Here is an 18,597-nt window from a genome sequence, read left to right on the forward strand (position 1 = left end):
CAACAATGACAATGTACTGTACATGTTATTTACAGGTAGCACACCACAATGACTAACATTCTTCATACAGTAATGGGTTGTGTGGTAGTCAGAGTTGGGTGTAACGTGTTACAAAGTAATGCGTTACTGTAATCACATTACATTTGTCAGTTTTGAGTAGTGTAACCAGTAATCACACTACAATTACTAACAGTGTGTGAGCAAAGATTACTTTATTCTCCTATTTTAGATAACCTACTAAATAGGAATCTTCCTCCAACCCGTGGAGACGCATGTTGCCGTTGTGTGCTACCCTGTCATGAGCAGGGTGCGTGGAATCAGGCTGTCTCCTACAGCACTACCTTTGAGACGGTCTTTAGATGATACTTCTTTGCTTTCCTACTGTATTTACAATCTGGCCGTTTATAAGCACTAAAAATAAAACACTAAATAATCACCTGTATACATTTTTTTTTTTTTCAAAATGTTGCAGCAGCAGACACAAAAATAAAGGAGAAATAGTAGCCTATTACTTTGAAATGTAAACACGTGGGGAAACTGAACAGTCTAACCAGTAGACTATGATAAGCTAGCCAACTAGGCTAGGCCTACTTTGTTTACAATATTTCCAGGCTTCAACCAGAGCTGCTGAAAGCTGAAACTGTAATCTGCATAATGTGTGCTGTCATCAGAAATTCAGTGTTTTCAAATTTGATCTTAGTTGTTTATATATTAATATCATCATTTTAATATCATAAAATATTGTGTATTCAGTGTTAAAATCAGTCCAGTTTTACAGGTTTTAATAATTCTAAAATATCCCAATATTCTAAATATATCTAATATATATATTATTCTGAAATGTTATTTAATAAAATGTCTTTTTTTATTAACCCCACTCACACCCAAAAAATCGAGGTATGTATCGAACCGTGGGACAAAAATCGTGATACAAACCGAATTGAGTTTGGTGTGTCATTACAGCCCTATGAGAGTGGGTCTGGAAAAGGTTAATAGAATTACAACTTCTGGCAGGGGCATAACTAGCAGTGAAATTAAGCTGAAATTGGTGAATTAAACTCTTGCCAAATCGTTTCAGAAGTGTAGCAATCTCATAAACCAGGGGTTTCAACCTTTTTCAGCCCAAGGACCCCTTGGCTGAGAGACCCTGAGCATAGAGCCCCACCCCGCTCCAGATTTAGCCCTGATATTCATATCTTATATTTGGAACTAAGTGTCAGTCACACACACACTCCAACTTTTTGGGCAATGTTGCCAATGTAATGTTATAATGTTATCTGTCAGTAAGTTCATGTTAATGTTTCTGTTAACGTTAGCTCTGCTAGCTAGGTTTTTAAATACCGGTAGGTGAGTCTGCACAGCTTCTGTGTAATGTTGTAAGCCTAACGTATAGCCCTGTTGTCACAGATTAAATCATTTTGCAGACTTCTTTTTCTTATTAAAAAAAAAAAAAAAAAACGCAGGGGCAGCCGTGGCCTACTGGTTAGGGCTTCGGGCTTGTAACCGAAGGGTTGCTGGTTCGATCCCTGACCAGTAGGAAAAATGTGGGCAGGGAAGGTGGTTGAGCACTTCTCTCCTATGCCTACATCCACAGCTGAAGTGCCCTTGAGCAAGGCACCTAACCCCTCACTGCTCCCCGAGCGCCGCTGGAGCAGGCAGCTCACTGCTCCGGGTTAGTGTGTGCTTCACTAATTCACGGATTGGGATAAATGCAGAGACCAAATTTCCCTCACTGGATCAAGAGTACTTATACTTAGACCCCCGGTTGAAGATCACTGTTGTAAACGGTGCAAAACCAGTGAAAGGTTTTAACTGCAGTTTACTCAATTCCAAAGAAATACACGTCCGTGCCGAAGTAGCTATTGTCTTTGCATGCCCGTGTTTTAGGGACATTGGAAATGGGCTTCAGTGGCCTCTTGGCTAGACAGACTTGCAGAGCAAATCCCAAATTTGCCAATGCAGGATATGCCCGAGGGGATGAGTTGGAAAAGATTGTCTAGGGTGTGAGGACTCCCTTTCTGCCTACCTGGTTTGTGAGGTCCTAGAGGGTGGGCAGGAGAGCTCCAATGATTCTGTCTGCTGTCCTTAGTCAAGTCAAGTCAAGTCGGCTTTTATTGTCAATTTCTTTACATGCACTGGTCATACAAAGAATTGAAATTTCGTTTCTTACTTTCCCATGCAGACATAGACATGCTTTAAATACAGACATAGACATACTATAGACATAGCCATAGACAATAAACATTAAATTAAAGTGCAAGACTGAAATATAGAACATGTATGTATCAAAATAGAAATATAGGACATATATATAAAAAAAAAATAGAGGTAGTTGTGTTGTATATTTATATAGTCTTAACAGTTACATGAAGTTTAAACTTGTGCTTGTGTGACCTGTATATTTACATTGATATGCAGTATGCAGTAATTTCAAGTATATCAGGCTTGATGTGAAGCAGCAACACGTTAGGCTGCGCAGTCACAGTGCAGTTCCACAGGGCGGTGTTGGGGGGGGGGGGTTAGGGTAGACAGGATCCTAGTTTCCTAGGTTCCTGGCTGGCTGGTGGGTGGGGGGCTGTCAGTGATGGGAGAGTGGGTAGAGTGTTCAGCATCCTGATTGCTTGGTGGATGAAGCTACTTGCCAGTCTGGTGGTGGAGGATGGAGGCTCCTGTACCGCTTCCAGAGGGCAGGAGGCTGAACAGTTTGTGTGCAGGGTGGGTTGTATCCTTGACAATCATTAGTGCTTTATGGTGAGGCGGGTGGTGTAAATGTCCTGCAGGGAGGGGAGTGGTGCTCCAATGATCCTCTTAGCTGTGTTAACAGTGCGCTGGAGACGATGCTCTCGATGGTCCCTCTGTAGAATGTAGTCATGACAGGAGGCGTGGCACTTGCCTTCTTCAATTTGGCGCAAGAAGCAGAGGCTGGGCTTTCTTCGCCAGTGATGCTGTGTTGGTGGTCCAGGAGAGGTCGTCGCTGATGTGCACCCCAGAAATTTTGTGCTGCTCACTCTCTCCACAGCATCTCCGTCGATGGACAGTGGTGGCAGTTGTTTGTGGCCTCTCTGAAAGTTGACAACAATCTCCTTTGGTCTTGCTGACATTTAGCAGGAGGTTGTTGTCTTTGCACCATTTAGCCAGCAGGTCTACTTCTTCTCTGTAGTGAGCCTCATCGCCCCTTAGTGATGAGGCCCACCAGTGTTGTTATTATCCCCAAAAACTTCACCAGATGGTTGGAGCTGTGAGTGGTTGTACAGTCATGTGTTAGCAGTGTGAAGAGCAGGGGGCTGAGCACACACCCCCTTGAGGGGCCCCGTGCTCAGGGTCAGAGTGCTTGAAGTGTTGTCCCCGACACGTACTGCTTGTGGTCTCTGCAACAGGAAGTCCAGCAGCCAGTTGCAGAGGGAGGTACTGAATCCTAGCTTGTCCAGTTTGCTGATGAGTTGTTGTGGTATTATGGTATTGAATGCTGAACTGAAGTCTATGAACAGCATTCTCACATATGAGTCTTTATTGTCTAAGTGGGTGAGGGCTGGATGGAGGGCAGAGCAGATTGCATCCTCCGTGGATCGTTTGGCTCGGTATGCAAAACTGGAAGGGGTCCAGGGTTACTGTTTGCAGGAGTCTGCTCATGTCCTGTTTGTGGCTATAATTGATGTAGACAGGCATATGGATGTTTTGTAAGGTATTTCCAGGGTAATTGCAAAACTAAAATGCTGCAGAATGTTACGCTAGAATGTGTTGATGGATTCACACAGTGTTCTAATCCCTGCTTCTCTATAGTTTAGTGTGTTGATCTTTTGTTATTCTTGGACATAAATTGGGGGTTATGTAGAAGTTTGTTTCCTTTGTGTTTTCAAATTCCAATAAGCCACTGATCCAGATCTATTGACCAATGTCCATGGGATGGTTAGCCATACAGAAATAGAGATATGTAAGATGCATGTCATCTGAAGGGAAAAAGCTCAGGCCTGTCCATAAAACAGTTACATGCTATGATGGTTATTGGAACACATTTATTCATTTAACCATGGCTGTTTCTATGCCATGACCAAAGGCTTGGCTATCATTATACAATAATGTACAGGCCTAAAGTAAGATAACTCATATCTTTCACTGCCTTATTATGACCGCCCGGCATGTAGCGGCGGTCATATAGGTTTAGTCTGATTTTTTTTTTTTTTTTTTTTTCTTTTGCCCAAATTTCCGTCAATGATTACGGGACACTGAAAGACCGGGTACCACGAAACTTGGTGGGCATGTAACCCCACATGGATAGCATGGAACCATCGTTTTCGTTTTGATCTGTAGCCCCCGCTGGACTGGACCCCCCCGAAGGAGGGTAGGGCAGACACAGTTTTCTGTGAATATCTCGAAAACCGTAGGGTTTAGGAGGACCATTTTTTTTTTTTGTATGTTGATCTCAAGGGGCCATGTCAACCCATTCCATAACCACTCATTTCATGTATAGGCCACCTAGTTAAACACAAAAAGTAAAATGAGGTGTTGTAATTGAAGGTATCTGTGACCTAACATAGTCAAAACTGCACGAAATTGGAAGTGTAGGATCATTATGACACCCTCGGTATGCACGCCAAGTTTTGTGGAATTCCGTTCATGGGGGGCCACACAATAAATTAATTTATGTTACTATACACCAACTGGCCTGTAGGTGGCCGGAGACAGTTTTCTGTGAATATCTCGAGAACCGTGGGGCCTAGGAGGTCCACCTTTTTTTTATGTATGTTGGTCTTAAGGGGCATGTCAACCCATCCCATTACCACTTATTTCATGTATAGCGCCACCTAGTTAAAAAAATTAAAAAAGCAAAAAATTAGGTGTTTTCATCACAATATCTCTGGCTGACAAGGTCAAAACTGCACGAAATTAAAAGTGTAGGATTATTATGACACCCTCCGAATGCATGCCAAGTTTTGTGTACTTTCGTTCATGGGGGCCTTACAATAAAATAATTTATGTGTACATTTAGTGGCGATACACCAACAAGGATTCGGGACACTGAAAGACCGGGTACACAAAACTTGGTGGGCATGTACCCCACATGGATAGCATGGAACCGTCATTCTTCGTTTTGATCTGTAGCCCCCGCTGGACTGGACCCCCCCCGAAGGAGGGTGGGGCAGACACAGTTCTCTGTGAATATCTTGAGAACTGTAGGGCCTAGGATGACCAATTTTTTCCGTATGTTTGCCTCCATTCCATGTGCACACATGTGCATAAACAGATACACACGCGCACACACATACATTTACAGTAATCATCGTGTATGACACATACTCACACAGTAGACATATGTACGCATGCATGCACATGCACAAACACACATCACGCAGGCAAACACACAAAAACGCACATACACACACACACACACACCCACACACATAAACATAAATTTGTACCTGCACACATGCACACAATTCAAAATTTTTCCGTCATCTACTCCCTGAATTTTTTGGTCATTGATACCGGGACACGAATCACCGGGGTACATGAAATTTGGTGGGTATGTAGCCCCACTAGACTTTTACTGGAAAAATTTCATTTTAGTCCCCGGGGACCACAGCCACCCCACCCCCCCCCTGAACCGCCAAAAAAAACAGTTTTCCTAAATAACTACCTGAACCGTGGCACTGAGGATGAAGAATCTTTTATGGTATGTTGGTCTCAAGGGCCCACATCAACCTGGCTCATAATCACTCATGTGATTTGCACCCCCACCCCCGGTAAAACATGAAAATGCAATATTATTCTGCTTTAATCGCCCCTATCTTCAGTTAAGATGTTCAGAACTGCACCAAATTTTATGTGTATGATTGACCTGGCATTCTCTGGGGGTATGCCAAGTTTAAGTAAATTTCATCCATGGGGGGTCTAAAAAATTAGGTTATGTGTACATTTAGTGACTGTACACTCATTGGCCTGTAAATGGCGGTGCACACATATACACATGCACACACACAGGCACCCACATACTATCGGTATTAAAAGTATCCAAACAATGACACCTTCATTTCATTATGGCTGCTTTAGCAACACACCTTAAGCTACTGTGTAGTGGGTCCCATTTACATTACATTACATTACATTACATTACATTTGGCTGACGCTTTTTAACCAAAGCGACTAACAACATGGTAAACAGTATGTTTTGGAACAATTCTCACAATTTTAGGACAGTTTAAAAAAACATTAGAGTACAGTAAGAATAAGTGCGTCGGTGAGTGCTGTTTTTAACAGTTACTTGTCAGTTTAAAACGGCTGGTGAGTGCTAGTTTAGAAGTGGCTACTTCATTCGCGCTTTCCTTGACTCATGGAGCTGCATGAATGTTATTACAACTTTTCGCCACGATATGACAGTTTAAGTCCGCTTGATACTGTAAAGGCGTAAACCATTGGTTTCAAAGGAGATTTTATTTGTGTGTCGCCAGCAGAGCCTATTGACAATTTATGTTGTAAATAGGCCTACCTTATAATCCTACCTGTAGCTTAGGGAAGCTAACAGCTTTCTATTAGGATCTAGATTGTTAGTTACCGTTTTGTCATAACTCCCTGATGCATTTTTGCATTTAGAATAGCCAGAGCGTGTATATCTCAATAGGAAAATTAAACAATATCGGGTGCCTATGGACTAGGCTGGGTGAACCCAGCCTGATCTGCCCGATATTTATTTTTTGATTTCTTAAATTTTTGATTGCTTGGTCTGATGAAAGCCAGACTAGCCATGGACCTCAGTTACACAATGCAAGGGAACATGAATCAGCCTATATTTGCACGAACAATAACGGACAAAAGCTCTTCAACTTTGGCCCGTTAAAATGTGTATGAACAGTCTAGCGGCACATTTCATCAAGGCCCATTTGGACATGTCAGTTATTTGCACCACTGGTTAGATGTAAAACAGCATTTCGTTTCAGACTAGGCTACTGTTACTTAATTTGTGCATTAACAATAACGTTTCAGACTACTGTTACTTAATTTGTGCATTGACAATAAAGTATTACATGAACTAAAGATGACTAAAATATTATGTAGAAGAAGAAACATTAACAAAAAATCCATCCATCCAAAATGACCTTTGTTTTTTGATAGCTGTTGAAAACGGCATGGAACTGACAGAGATGTTTTTGTTTATAAATACATAAAATAAATAAATAAATAAATAACATTATGCTGATACCTTTTGCTTTTCCCAAATACAATGTAGCCTACAGGTGTAAGTGACCTTTCATCAATCCAGTTGCAATGGATGAACTGTGATGAACTGCCCTACTTGTGATTGTTTAGAGATTTTAAAGGTTTTATAACAATGCTACATCTTCTTTGGCTATTCTACAATCTATTCACCTTTTCAGCACCAGTAGGCTACTTTCTGTGCAGCCGCACACACACACTCAGGCATGCCAAACAAGCATACACAAAAGTTTCAAGAGTGGGGGATGGAGTAAAATATGGAGACAAATTGAAGTGTGATTTATTTTCGCGGAACAGATGTACAGGACTGAGCGGCGGTCATATTTTGTACCGCTATGCGGTACATCTAGTTTAGAGGGGGAGCAGCTTCACAGAAGAGAACTTCTGACGGCAAATTTGAGGAAAAGTTGGTAAACCACCCTTCTTGCCTAATTTGAGGGTGCTGATTCAGAATATTTTGTTTACCAAGCTCAATTCTGAGTTCTAAGCCGAATAATCAACATTTTAACATAAAATAGCAAATTTTTTTTGGCTTATTTTTCCCTAAATTGGGTTGATTTCAAATGTAATCACTAAAACCAAATAAAAGTGTTCTCTAAATACATGTTTGAGCATTAAAGAAGCCATGCTATAATTTATTAATGTATTTAATGGGAACATGATTACAGTTAACATGTAATACACTCGGAAATTCTAATCAAAGCACCATATTTTTATTGCTAACATAGTGAGTCACTCATGTTGTGTTTAATGCATTTCATCACAATAACAAGTTGCACAGATAACCTTCAACTCAGAATATATCCTACAGTACATATGAATTTAGATAGCGGGAATAAGCCTAATGCAGAACTGCATCTACCGTCAGCAACAACCGACAAGTAAAAACCATTTAACTTCTAGTAACACTGGATTTGGTATGTGTGCTTGCCTCCATACTAGAGCTTGATAATGTGCTTTTCTAATATGCCATTGAACAGCATCACTTGTTGGTGGTAGAGCCTCCTTCTTGACATCTAGAATACAGAGTGGCTCTGGCATAGTGTTGTCACGACACCAAAATTATGACTTCGATACAATACCTGCCATAAATATCCTGGTACTTGATACAGAAACGATATCCAAATCCTAAAATATCTGGAAAAGAAAGGATGCAGGCCTCCTCCAAGTGTATTGAGTCATTTGTGTTGAATTTGGTGCACTTTTGGTCAATTCTGGGTTTTAAACTTCCTACAGAATTATTATTTTTGTAGTCAGTAAAATAGTAGTTTGTGTGTGATTAAGTCCTTTATTGTTTGTTATAGCTCATTTATATTGTGTGGTGTTTTGGCAATAAATTACCTTTAAATAGCCTAAATAGGCTAGATCAAGGTCAGTGTTCAAATTACTGCATGCAAATCACTTATTGCTACAGTATGCAGAAGAGCCTAATCTTTAGGCCATCTGGTGTAGGCTACCCTAGGCCTTCCCCTGTTTATGGGATTTCTTTGACAGTTGCAAAGGGAAAAAAGTGAAGATAGTCTTCTTTGCTCCCAGTGTAATTTAATAAGTACATGTATGTTTCAACCACTCAGGTCTTAATCAGATAGGCCTACACCATTATATGTTGCAATATCTGTGTGCATTCCTACATACATTAGGTCTATTTCTTTGATAGTTAACATTATTTGCTACCACATAACAAATACCAAATAACAATACAAACGTTTCTTACAAACTTTCCTGCATACATCTTAAATGTGCTGCAGTCAGATGGGTGTCCTAAAGACATAAGTAGATCTTGAGCATCTATTACCAGTGTTGAATGAGCAGTTTTTGCAGTGATCACTACTGGACATTGCTAGACAGCACTTGAGTGAGAATAGACTTATTTCCACTTCACAAATAACCATTGCTATCTGCAATAGCTACAGTACAGGGACATTAATCAGTTCATAGCTGAGGATTTGTCCTAAGTCCACTTCCCTTTCAGCATCATATGCAGTAATGATGCACTGGAGAGTATTTCTTTTTGTTGCACTATAAAGGAAATCTTGTCTAATTTTTTTGCAAATAATGCAATCCCCATAGCACTCTTCAGCACTCCTCAAACATGCACACTCTTCCATTGTTTTGCATGGCTGGAATTTGAATGATAGGAAAGAGCACCAGTGAGATGTTTTAATTAGGCAAGCACTGTTGCCCTTTACAGTAAAAAAAAAATACAGTGTAAATCCTCTGTAAAGAGTGACAACTGTTCATAATAGTTAGTGACAAAGTACTTTCTACAGAAAAATAAGCAGTCTACAATTCTATCAATTTATTATCAAGGAATCTATTTTGTTTCTAAATGTCATACTGAATTGTAGCTATTATTTCAATTTATATTTTAATTTTAGCTTATTTTCATTTGCTACTTGAGGGTCATTGGGGTAATTCCTGTCCTGTTCTACAACATACCTGATACATAAAGAGTTTATTAATGCCTTATTTTTTGCAATTCCTTATTTTTTGCAATGATATCTGATGGCAAAACCAAAAAGTATGTGAATTATGCTAATTAGCAAGCTTAACTCAAAATTGAACTTGGTAAACAAAATATTTGAATTCAGCACCCTCAAATTGTGTGAAATAGCCCCTTTACCGACTTTCCTCAAATTTGCCAATAGGACTTTTTCTGAACGTTTGTTAGCCATCTGCTCTTCCTCTAATTAAAGGTAAGTAAGCAATGTGGTAGGCCTCTCAGAACCACAGACCATTGCGCAACAGGCAGCTTCTTGTAGTCCAGTCAGCACCATAAACATAAACTGCCTAAAAGAAACGTCAGCACGATTTCGATAATGCCCTACAACAGTGACGATGTTCTTTTTTGTATTACAGAAAAGATAGATAGATAGATAGATAGATAGATAGATACTTTATTGATCTTCAAGGGGAAATTCAGGAAAGCAATTTCCCTCCAAGAATTCCTCTCAATCACGCTCACAACACTGAGTCGTATGGGAGGTTTACAATATGAATGGGCCTAGACTAGTTTCCGTACATCACATGACACGTGTTTTATGTGCATTTGTATTTCTCCACCTGTCCATCTGTACCACGTGATGAACAGCCAGGTGAGCCAGTACGACAGTAAAATTCTTATGAGAACTGAGCTGTCATATTGTGTAAAGGGGATTTTTCCTGTGGTGGACAATGACGATGGCAATTGGGCTACGGACTGTGAAATATTAACCTTAATGCTGACACATTTTAGAACAGTTTTTGGGTTTTGTCTAAGTCTCCGCCCTTTAATCGTCAGGCACCAAAACGACCGACGGGGATCAAATAGAGGAAAAGTATTTCAACTTTTTAAGCCAGGTTTGTGATGGCGTCCCTTGGTAACGCTGGTGCCACATCGAGTCCAATGGTCATGCTGGCCCCAAAAACCAAGACGAAAAAGAAACACTTCGTGCAGCAGAAGGTGAAAGTATTTCGAGCGAGCGACCCAGTTCTTAGCGTCTTCATGTGGGGAGTAAACCACTCGGTACGTTCTTGGTTAAACTTGCTTAGCTTTCGAGCTAGCTAATTTCGTTACCCTATCTCTTGTTTAAACTAGCCAGCTACCATTGCTAGCTAAACTTTATTGTTAATTTTGCAAACTAGTTGTGGGCCTATTGTCGGAAGGCGCACCCAGAAGCGCGAGATAAAAATCCAATACTTCCAGTTCCTATCTTTGTTATTTAGCTAGCTAAGCTAACTTGAGACTGGTTGTTTCAACAAGCTATCATTTGGTTGAATCTGCCCAATTGAATTGCCAGCGCATTGTAAACTGTACATGTTGCACGACTTGCCAGAAAGCAAGCTTCCGTTAAACGTGCACTGTTAATCGTAATCGTTGTATTAGTAAAGTTGCCCAACAGCATGTCGAGAGATGGTAATGGTTTGTTGACCTTGCCATTCAGGCCTTGGTCTATCATTCAGTGAGGAAAGGTCTTGCTATCTGTTCAAGTGTTGTCCCTGTGTCTTATTAACTCGGGTGACCCACCGTTTTGCCATAACTAGTTTTCTCTACTTAACATCTGAATACAAATGAGTTGAATGATGTGTACAAATAGTACAGCACACCTGTCAGCCGTCAAACCTTGTATGATGCAAAAGTAATCTAAGTTGCTCTCTCTCGTCCCTTTTTCAGATTAATGATTTAAATCAGGTACCTATTCCTGTCATGCTGTTGCCCGATGACTTCAAAGCCAACACTAAGATTAAAGTCAACAATCACCTCTTCAACAAGTAATGAGGCCATTATGGTATTTATATCAAGAAAGCAGTAGGCATTGTATATCACTGGTTTTGCACAAAACTGGTTCCTTTTTAACTTGGGTAGAGGAAATTCCTCTCCCAAATCCTTTGGTTTTGCAGTGGCACCTCAGAATTAGTAAGAGATGTGTGAAATTCCTGTGGTGGATGAAAACTCTCTAAAGAAGGGATGGGTTTAAGGCAGGGGCTCCAACCTTTTTTGGCAGATATTTTGATGTCACAAAATGTTGGCGACCCCAATCATTCACAACATATCTGTTGTAACACCCAGTCGAGAGTGGGACTTTGATTTTCCCCAAATGGCTATCTTTGCGCATGTGGTTGTTTTGCTACTTAGTTTCAAACGTATTTTTATGTAGCCAGATTGTAATGAAGGATCTGATTACATAGGGGTTTTAATATATATATATATTTTTTTAATGTATAATTTAATGTAATGTACTGGTCAATTGTAATTGTAAGATACCCAGTATCTCAGTTGACCCCATTTGAATTTCAGGCGACCTCAAGGTTGGGAAACGATGGTTTAAGGGGAGTGAAGGCCATCTGAAAGTTTTTTTTTTTTTTTTTCCCTGCCTTGTTTTACAAATAAGTTGTATGTATCTTTAACTCAGAGAAAATCTCCCAGGACATTTCAAGTTCAAGGAATACTGTCCCCAAGTGTTCCGCAACCTCAGAGAGCGTTTTGGAATTGAGGATTTGGATTATCAGGTATGATTGGGTACACATGGCTTTGCATTCAAATTGATGGGCTGTACATTAAGCATGTGCGAAATAGACTTACAGCTATATCATGTTGTGGTGCTCCGTGTATATGTAAACATGTCATGAGCTAAATTCTTATCATGAGGAGGAATTCTATTCTACCAGTATATTATGGCCAATACAATATGGCACAACCTTACTGTACATTCATCACTCTGTGTAGAAAAAGCAAGCTAAAAAATGTCTGAAAAGATTTTCAGTTACCACTGTCCAGCACATTTTTACTTCTACTCTGTTTTGTAGGTCTCTCTTGCACGTAGCCCGCCTGTACGTGGAGGGGAAAGTCAAGGAGAGGGTCTACTGCTGACCTCATATGACCGCACACTGGTGGTCAAGCAAATCTCCAGTGAGGATGTTGCTGATATTCACAACATCTTGTCAGAATACCATCAGGTATTCCCAAGCTCCAAAACTCAGCCATTTTGCTCAGTGTGTGTGTGTGTGTGTGTGTGTGTGTTAGGGCTGCACAATTTGGGGAAAATATGAAATTGTTTTTTCTGACAGATATTGCAATTTGTGATATGATTTTTTAATGTCAATGATTGATAAGTAGCACAGCACTCCTGATTGACTGTGAAGCTCACCAATCAAAAGTTATGTGCTTATCAAGTAATATGTATGCTCACCAATCAGAAGTGGCACAGTCAAGGAGGATGACATTCATATAAGTAAAACATGTGACAAGATTAACTGCACGTTTATTTGTAGGTTTTGTGATTTGATGCTTAACATTGGTTCATATTTCAATTGCAGTAATTGTGCACCCCTAGTATAGGGTATGTAGGCTATTCGGTAATCTTTAAGAACATGTATCAATTATATTGGCTGTGAATCAGTATACAGAAGAGTTTGTTGTGATAACGTATGTATTTTTCAATCGGTCAAGATTACTCACTACTGATTGTTACTGCCCATTTGCTATCCTAGTCCTTCAATGACCTTCTATAGCAAATGTTTACTGCTATCTGTAGATGAGGGCTCAGTGATCTCAGCAAGGCATACAGTAAAGGCCTTAATGAAGGCCTCAGAATGCCAATGGATGGACCAGCAGGAGTGCTCTTCTCAAGGCCTCTGAATGGTCCCTGCAGTCATTTAGAATAGAACCGTATGTGCTTATCCATTAGGAGTCAGGTACAGTCTGTTTAGAGATGGCCTGGTAGTGAGAAAAGTGTTTGTGTGTGTGAGAGAGAGAGAGAGAGGCGGGGGGGGTGTTAGGTTTAGATTTTAGCTGAACAAGCAGATTGTTATCTAGGCCAGGCACCTGATTATGCCGTGCTTTTACATGTCCAGAGGGATTCACTTAGCATGCATTTGGTCCACTAGTCAGTCATTTATTTTAATTTGAAAGGGAATGTCAGAAGCATTCTTTCAGCATTCCATTCGAGCATTCTTTTCTTTATTGTTTCTACTATATTTGATGTGGTATATACCAGAGCCGTATAAAGGTACCTAAAGGCAGTTATATGTTCTAATGGCCACCATACCGCTGCATTCAGTTTTGCAGTACAGCACATGGTTGTGTTACCCTGTTGAAGAGTAACCTACCTGCACTACAGTCTGCTGTCGTTTCTGGGCAAAGTAGGACAAGAGAATGTGTGCAGGGATACTTGGCAGTCCCAGAGATGGTCTTAACCTAGATTTTGGAATGGTGAAAGAATAGTTACTTGGTGTTAAATGCTACATGTTAAATGCTACATGTTAAATGCTACATGTTAAATGCTACATCAAATTGCAATATGTTGCTTTTTCCATACTGAATCTGGTCATAATACATCATGTCAGATGTATGCCTAGAATCTAGATAGTGATTACATTAATTTGGGCCAATCAAAAGAAGAGCCCATTTATTCCGTCAGGATGCTCATACTTTCAAACTGTGTATTTGGTATTATATGTGATATATGTGACCCTTCCATTTGATCCTTGATCTGAACTTTTCATTGCAGCACATCGTCAAATGCCATGGCAGTACCCTTCTACCCCAGTTCCTGGGCATGTACCGTGTAAGTGTGGAAAGTGAAGACTCCTACCTGATCGTCATGAGAAACATGTTCAGCCACAGACTCCTAGTGCACCGGAAGTACGACTTGAAAGTAAGTTACAAGTACTGTTTCACATTAGCATGAAGGTCTCCAAAGATTGTGAGGAGGAGGGGGGGGTAGGATAGGTTACTCACATAAGTGTGGTTCTCTCCTGGTTTGAGTGAGGTACCTTGCTAGGTGACCTGCCCTGTCGTGTTCCTCATAAGCCATTTTTCACTACACCAGTTATTAACCTGGAGGCTGGACATGTTGACCAACGCACGCTGTCTTGGTAGACCATAATAAGGACCATAGCTCTCCCGGTGATTTGCACCGTGCAATTGAACATCTGTAAGACCAGGCCTGTGACCACACAGATCTGGCATGGTGGGTCATCAGCAGTGATAAAGCATTGAGGGATACCACAGACGATGCCACCGCTTTGAAGCACAGCTCAGTGGTGGAGGATTGAAAGTTGTCTGCTTTGGGGGTGAATGTGGGCCCCGACAGGGTCATCCCAGACTTCTGTGCATGGTGAAGTTGACATGCCACAAGTGGCCCGTTAGGTTGAGTTATTATGGAATGGCAAGCTTTGTAGCTGTTGCTTTAGACACTTTGTAGGTGTTCACTCACAGCTGGGTCTGGTGCCATCACTGCCTCTGAGGGTGAGAAGAGGTTTAAGATTGATGAAGTTATGAAGTTAACATCTTTGCAACTTATAAGTCATATTGCTTCTTGGGAAATTCGTGAGGGGGTGTGTCCCTCAGTGAATCCCTCATTCCTCCTGAAATGAATGCTTGAAAGAGAACTAGTATTGTGTGAAGATCAATAGTGATTTTTAGAAACTCCTAGTCAGTGTTCAGTTGCACTGACAAGGTTTGACCACAGGAGGGCACATAATGATCAGTTAGTGCTGATATTGTTCTCTGTGTTTTTTCTCTAACGTGGACGGAGTATGCCTGTTGGAGGAATAGAAAATTCAATACATGACTGATATTCACAGGGCTCTCTGGTATCCCGAGAAGCAAGTGACAAAGAAAAGGTAAGGTAGAAAAAACTAACTGCATAATCTACTAACTTTCTACACGAACGAGATGTATCAGTACAACTTCAATATAAAAAAATCTAAAAGTCTTATAAAGAGCTACTGGTGTTGCCAAGCAATATGGTTCTTCTTGTATTCAATTTTTAGGTGAAAGAGTTGCCCACGTACAAAGATGTAGACTTCAGAAACAACATGCAGAAGGTCTACGTGGATGAAGAAGAGAAAGAAAGTTTCATGGAGAAACTGAACAGAGACGTAGAGGTGAAACATAACCACACATTTTACATCACCTCCTTTCTCCCCATACAGAGAGATGCACAGTGTGGACAATGAGTCAGTCAATTCCAATCCAATTGTATTCAGAAAACCAAGTACATGAAGCTTCAGTGTAACTATTCTGCATTACTGAAGGGTAACTGCATTAAACAATGTGTAGGTGTCAAAAACAACGTGCTAGGCTATTAGCTATGATAAACATGAGATGCTAAACCATTGGTCTTAAACACCTGGCCCTACGGGCCAAATCCGGCCTGCAAGACAGTTTCTTGTTGCCCCTTGGTTGTCTTATATCAGTTTTTAGTTGCCACTTAACTGTAAATGTAAGCAAACATCTTTTTGAATAAAAAGGAAATGTTGACCAGAAGCATCGGCAGTTTCAAGAGGAGCAGTTTCAAGAGAAGTAGACAAAGATTTATTTTAATCTCTTACTACTGACCTGGGGTGCGTTTCCCAAAACCATAGTTGCTAACCTGTTAGCAACTTAGTTGGTTGGCAATGGGAAATTGCATTGCAACCTGTTGCAATACTGATTCACTGAGGGATACACCCCCCTCACTAACTTAGTTAGAAACTATGGTTTTGGGAAACGCGCCCCTGCTGAAGAGCAGTTTCAAGAGAAGTAGACAAAGATTTATTTTAATCTCTTACTACTGACCTTACATTAAAGTTATCAAATGTCAGGACTTTAAGGAACTGCAGACTCTAATTTCACAAAATTTAACAGTAACAGAGGAAGTGTGAATCACTAGGATTTAATTTCTAACAAGCTGCTGCCTACTTTGATGTCAGTTCTCAAACACTATAAAGGTAAAAAAAAAAACCTTTTAGAAGCATTGTTTATTGGATTATTTGAATTGAATTGAACAGCCGTCATTGTCCTGGATGATGCCATGTCTTATAAACTAGCTGTTTGACCCTATGTGTTCCAGTTCCTGGTGAGGCTGAAGATCATGGACTATAGTCTGCTCCTAGGCATCCATGATGTGACTCGGGCTGAGCGGGACGAGGAAGAAGCCGAGGAGCCTGGCTGTGAGGACGAGGCCGATCCCGACAACGGCCTAGCGCCCGCACCACTGGTCGGCTCCTATGGGACCTCACCTGAGGGCATTGCGGGCTACATGAACTCCTTCAAGCCCCTTGGCCCTGGCGAATTTGATCCCTACGTGGATGTATATGCTGTCAAAAGCGCCCCAGGTAAGTGTGTGGAATAAACAGTGTCTGTCTTGCGTGTATGGCTCCCTGTTGTACTGAGATGAGCAAATGTGATGAAAGGAGTGGGAGAAGTAATGAACCCTGAGTTTCAGCGGTTCTGGTAAGTGCTATTTCCTCTTGGCTTCCAGGAGCACCACAGAAGGAGGTGTACTTCATGGGTTTAATCGATGTGTTGACACAGTATGACGCCAAGAAAAAAGCTGCACATGCAGCAAAGACTGTAAAACATGGGGTAAGTCATTGATTCAGAGGAAGGGAGAGGCTAGTTGCTAGGAAGGATGTACTCATTTTAGTTTCTTCAAAAAGAATCTACATATCTATTTTATCCATACAATGCCTGTTGAAATTGTCACCTACTAAAGTAGTTAACATATATTTTCTGGATGTTTTTGAGGGAAATAAAGGGTTGTATGACAAAATCCAAGTTTTATGAAAAACATTAAATTATCCAATTACATTGATCAAATCTTTTTATCTATATGGCATGCTTTGTGTAATTTTCTGCAAATCTTTGTTTTACATATGAGCTCATCCTCTGTTTCAGGCTGGTGCTGAAATATCTACTGTTCATCCAGAGCAGTATGCAAAGAGATTCCGCGACTTCATCACTAACATTTTTGCATAGTGGCACTGTTCAACTGGATGTACATGTACTTTACCAGAATAAGATAATTTAAATAGTGATTTTAAAAATTAGGTCATTTATACATACTCATACAGTATACATGACAATATATCAATGTCTGGTGCAGAGTAAGGTGAGGCATCACAATCGTTTCCCCATGCTGCACATGGGCAAAGAGGGAGGATTTTGTAATCAGGACCTGAAGTGGCCTACTATCAGCCTCATATCTGAGCTTTAGTAGTACATATAGAGTTCATGGGATGAAGAGGTAGAGCCCACAGTATAGCAGGGTATTCTAGAGTAGGTAATCGTCAGGTGCACTGCACAGTAAAGGGCTTGTAGTGTGGTTTGAACTGTTTTTACTCTGCGTATTCTGGAGCTGCACTAGAATGTAATTTAACCTAGCTTTGAGTCTTAGGAGTCGTGCATGGGTGCGTCAGATACCGAGCATAGACAATATACGAAATACAACCTCTAGATGCCTTTGGTGGTTTCTGGGAGTTTTTCGAGTCAGTATTCAACTGCTGCTGATAACCTGAAGCTCTCCTGAGTCTGCCATGATTCTAGTAGAGAACCGAATAGTTCAACAAAAATTGTTTATTTTTTTTCCTTAAGTGCTGTCAAGGATCTAGGGTACAAAAAGTAGATAAATACATAGCTTTGAAGAAATAATTTATAGCTGATATTGATCAACTCTGGCATACAATATGCCTCATTGCATTGTATTTATTTTGTTACCAGTGTTTGGACCAAAAGGTTTTTTTTTTTTCCATAACCTTTTCTGCATCATTTTTAATTGCCATTTTTAAGATGTACCTCATTCCTTTGCAACTCAACAGTGCCAATATCATGACATGTGTCGTAGACAACTGCCCCAGGATGCTTTGCAGGTTTCCTCTTGATCTTCCCTCCTGCAATAGTGGTCTACAGTTCCTGTATGCCAATGGGCGAACATTTCTGCGATTTCCACCTCAGAGACACATGACATAATTGGTTGAACCTGAAATACTTGCAGTGCTTAAATTTGAATATATTTCAGAGCACAGTGCTGGACATACTCAAAGATATTTTTCTTCACAATGATTCTGACATTGAAAATATGCTTTATTTGTGTTGAGCCAAACTGAAGAACCATGGTAAATCTTGTCTTCTGGGAGCCATTT

General features: G+C 40.5%; 1 protein-coding gene across 1 annotated transcript; it reads left to right on the forward strand.

Moving 5' to 3' along the window:
• The first annotated feature begins 10,198 nt into the window (after positions 1 to 10,198).
• Positions 10,199 to 18,390, forward strand: pip4k2ca (phosphatidylinositol-5-phosphate 4-kinase, type II, gamma a). The gene is made up of 11 exons (XM_048241972.1): positions 10,199 to 10,304; positions 10,490 to 10,714; positions 11,363 to 11,460; positions 12,102 to 12,198; positions 12,496 to 12,645; positions 14,199 to 14,345; positions 15,277 to 15,315; positions 15,466 to 15,579; positions 16,527 to 16,791; positions 16,938 to 17,041; positions 17,354 to 18,390. The coding sequence occupies exons 2-11, from the start codon at positions 10,556 to 10,558 to the stop codon at positions 17,432 to 17,434; spliced, it is 1,254 nt and encodes a 417-aa protein (XP_048097929.1). The 5' UTR covers positions 10,199 to 10,304; positions 10,490 to 10,555; the 3' UTR covers positions 17,435 to 18,390.
• The last annotated feature ends 207 nt before the right edge of the window (positions 18,391 to 18,597 follow it).

The sequence above is a fragment of the Alosa alosa genome, chromosome 4, assembly GCF_017589495.1.
Source record: "Alosa alosa isolate M-15738 ecotype Scorff River chromosome 4, AALO_Geno_1.1, whole genome shotgun sequence".
Taxonomy (NCBI): domain Eukaryota; kingdom Metazoa; phylum Chordata; class Actinopteri; order Clupeiformes; family Clupeidae; genus Alosa; species Alosa alosa.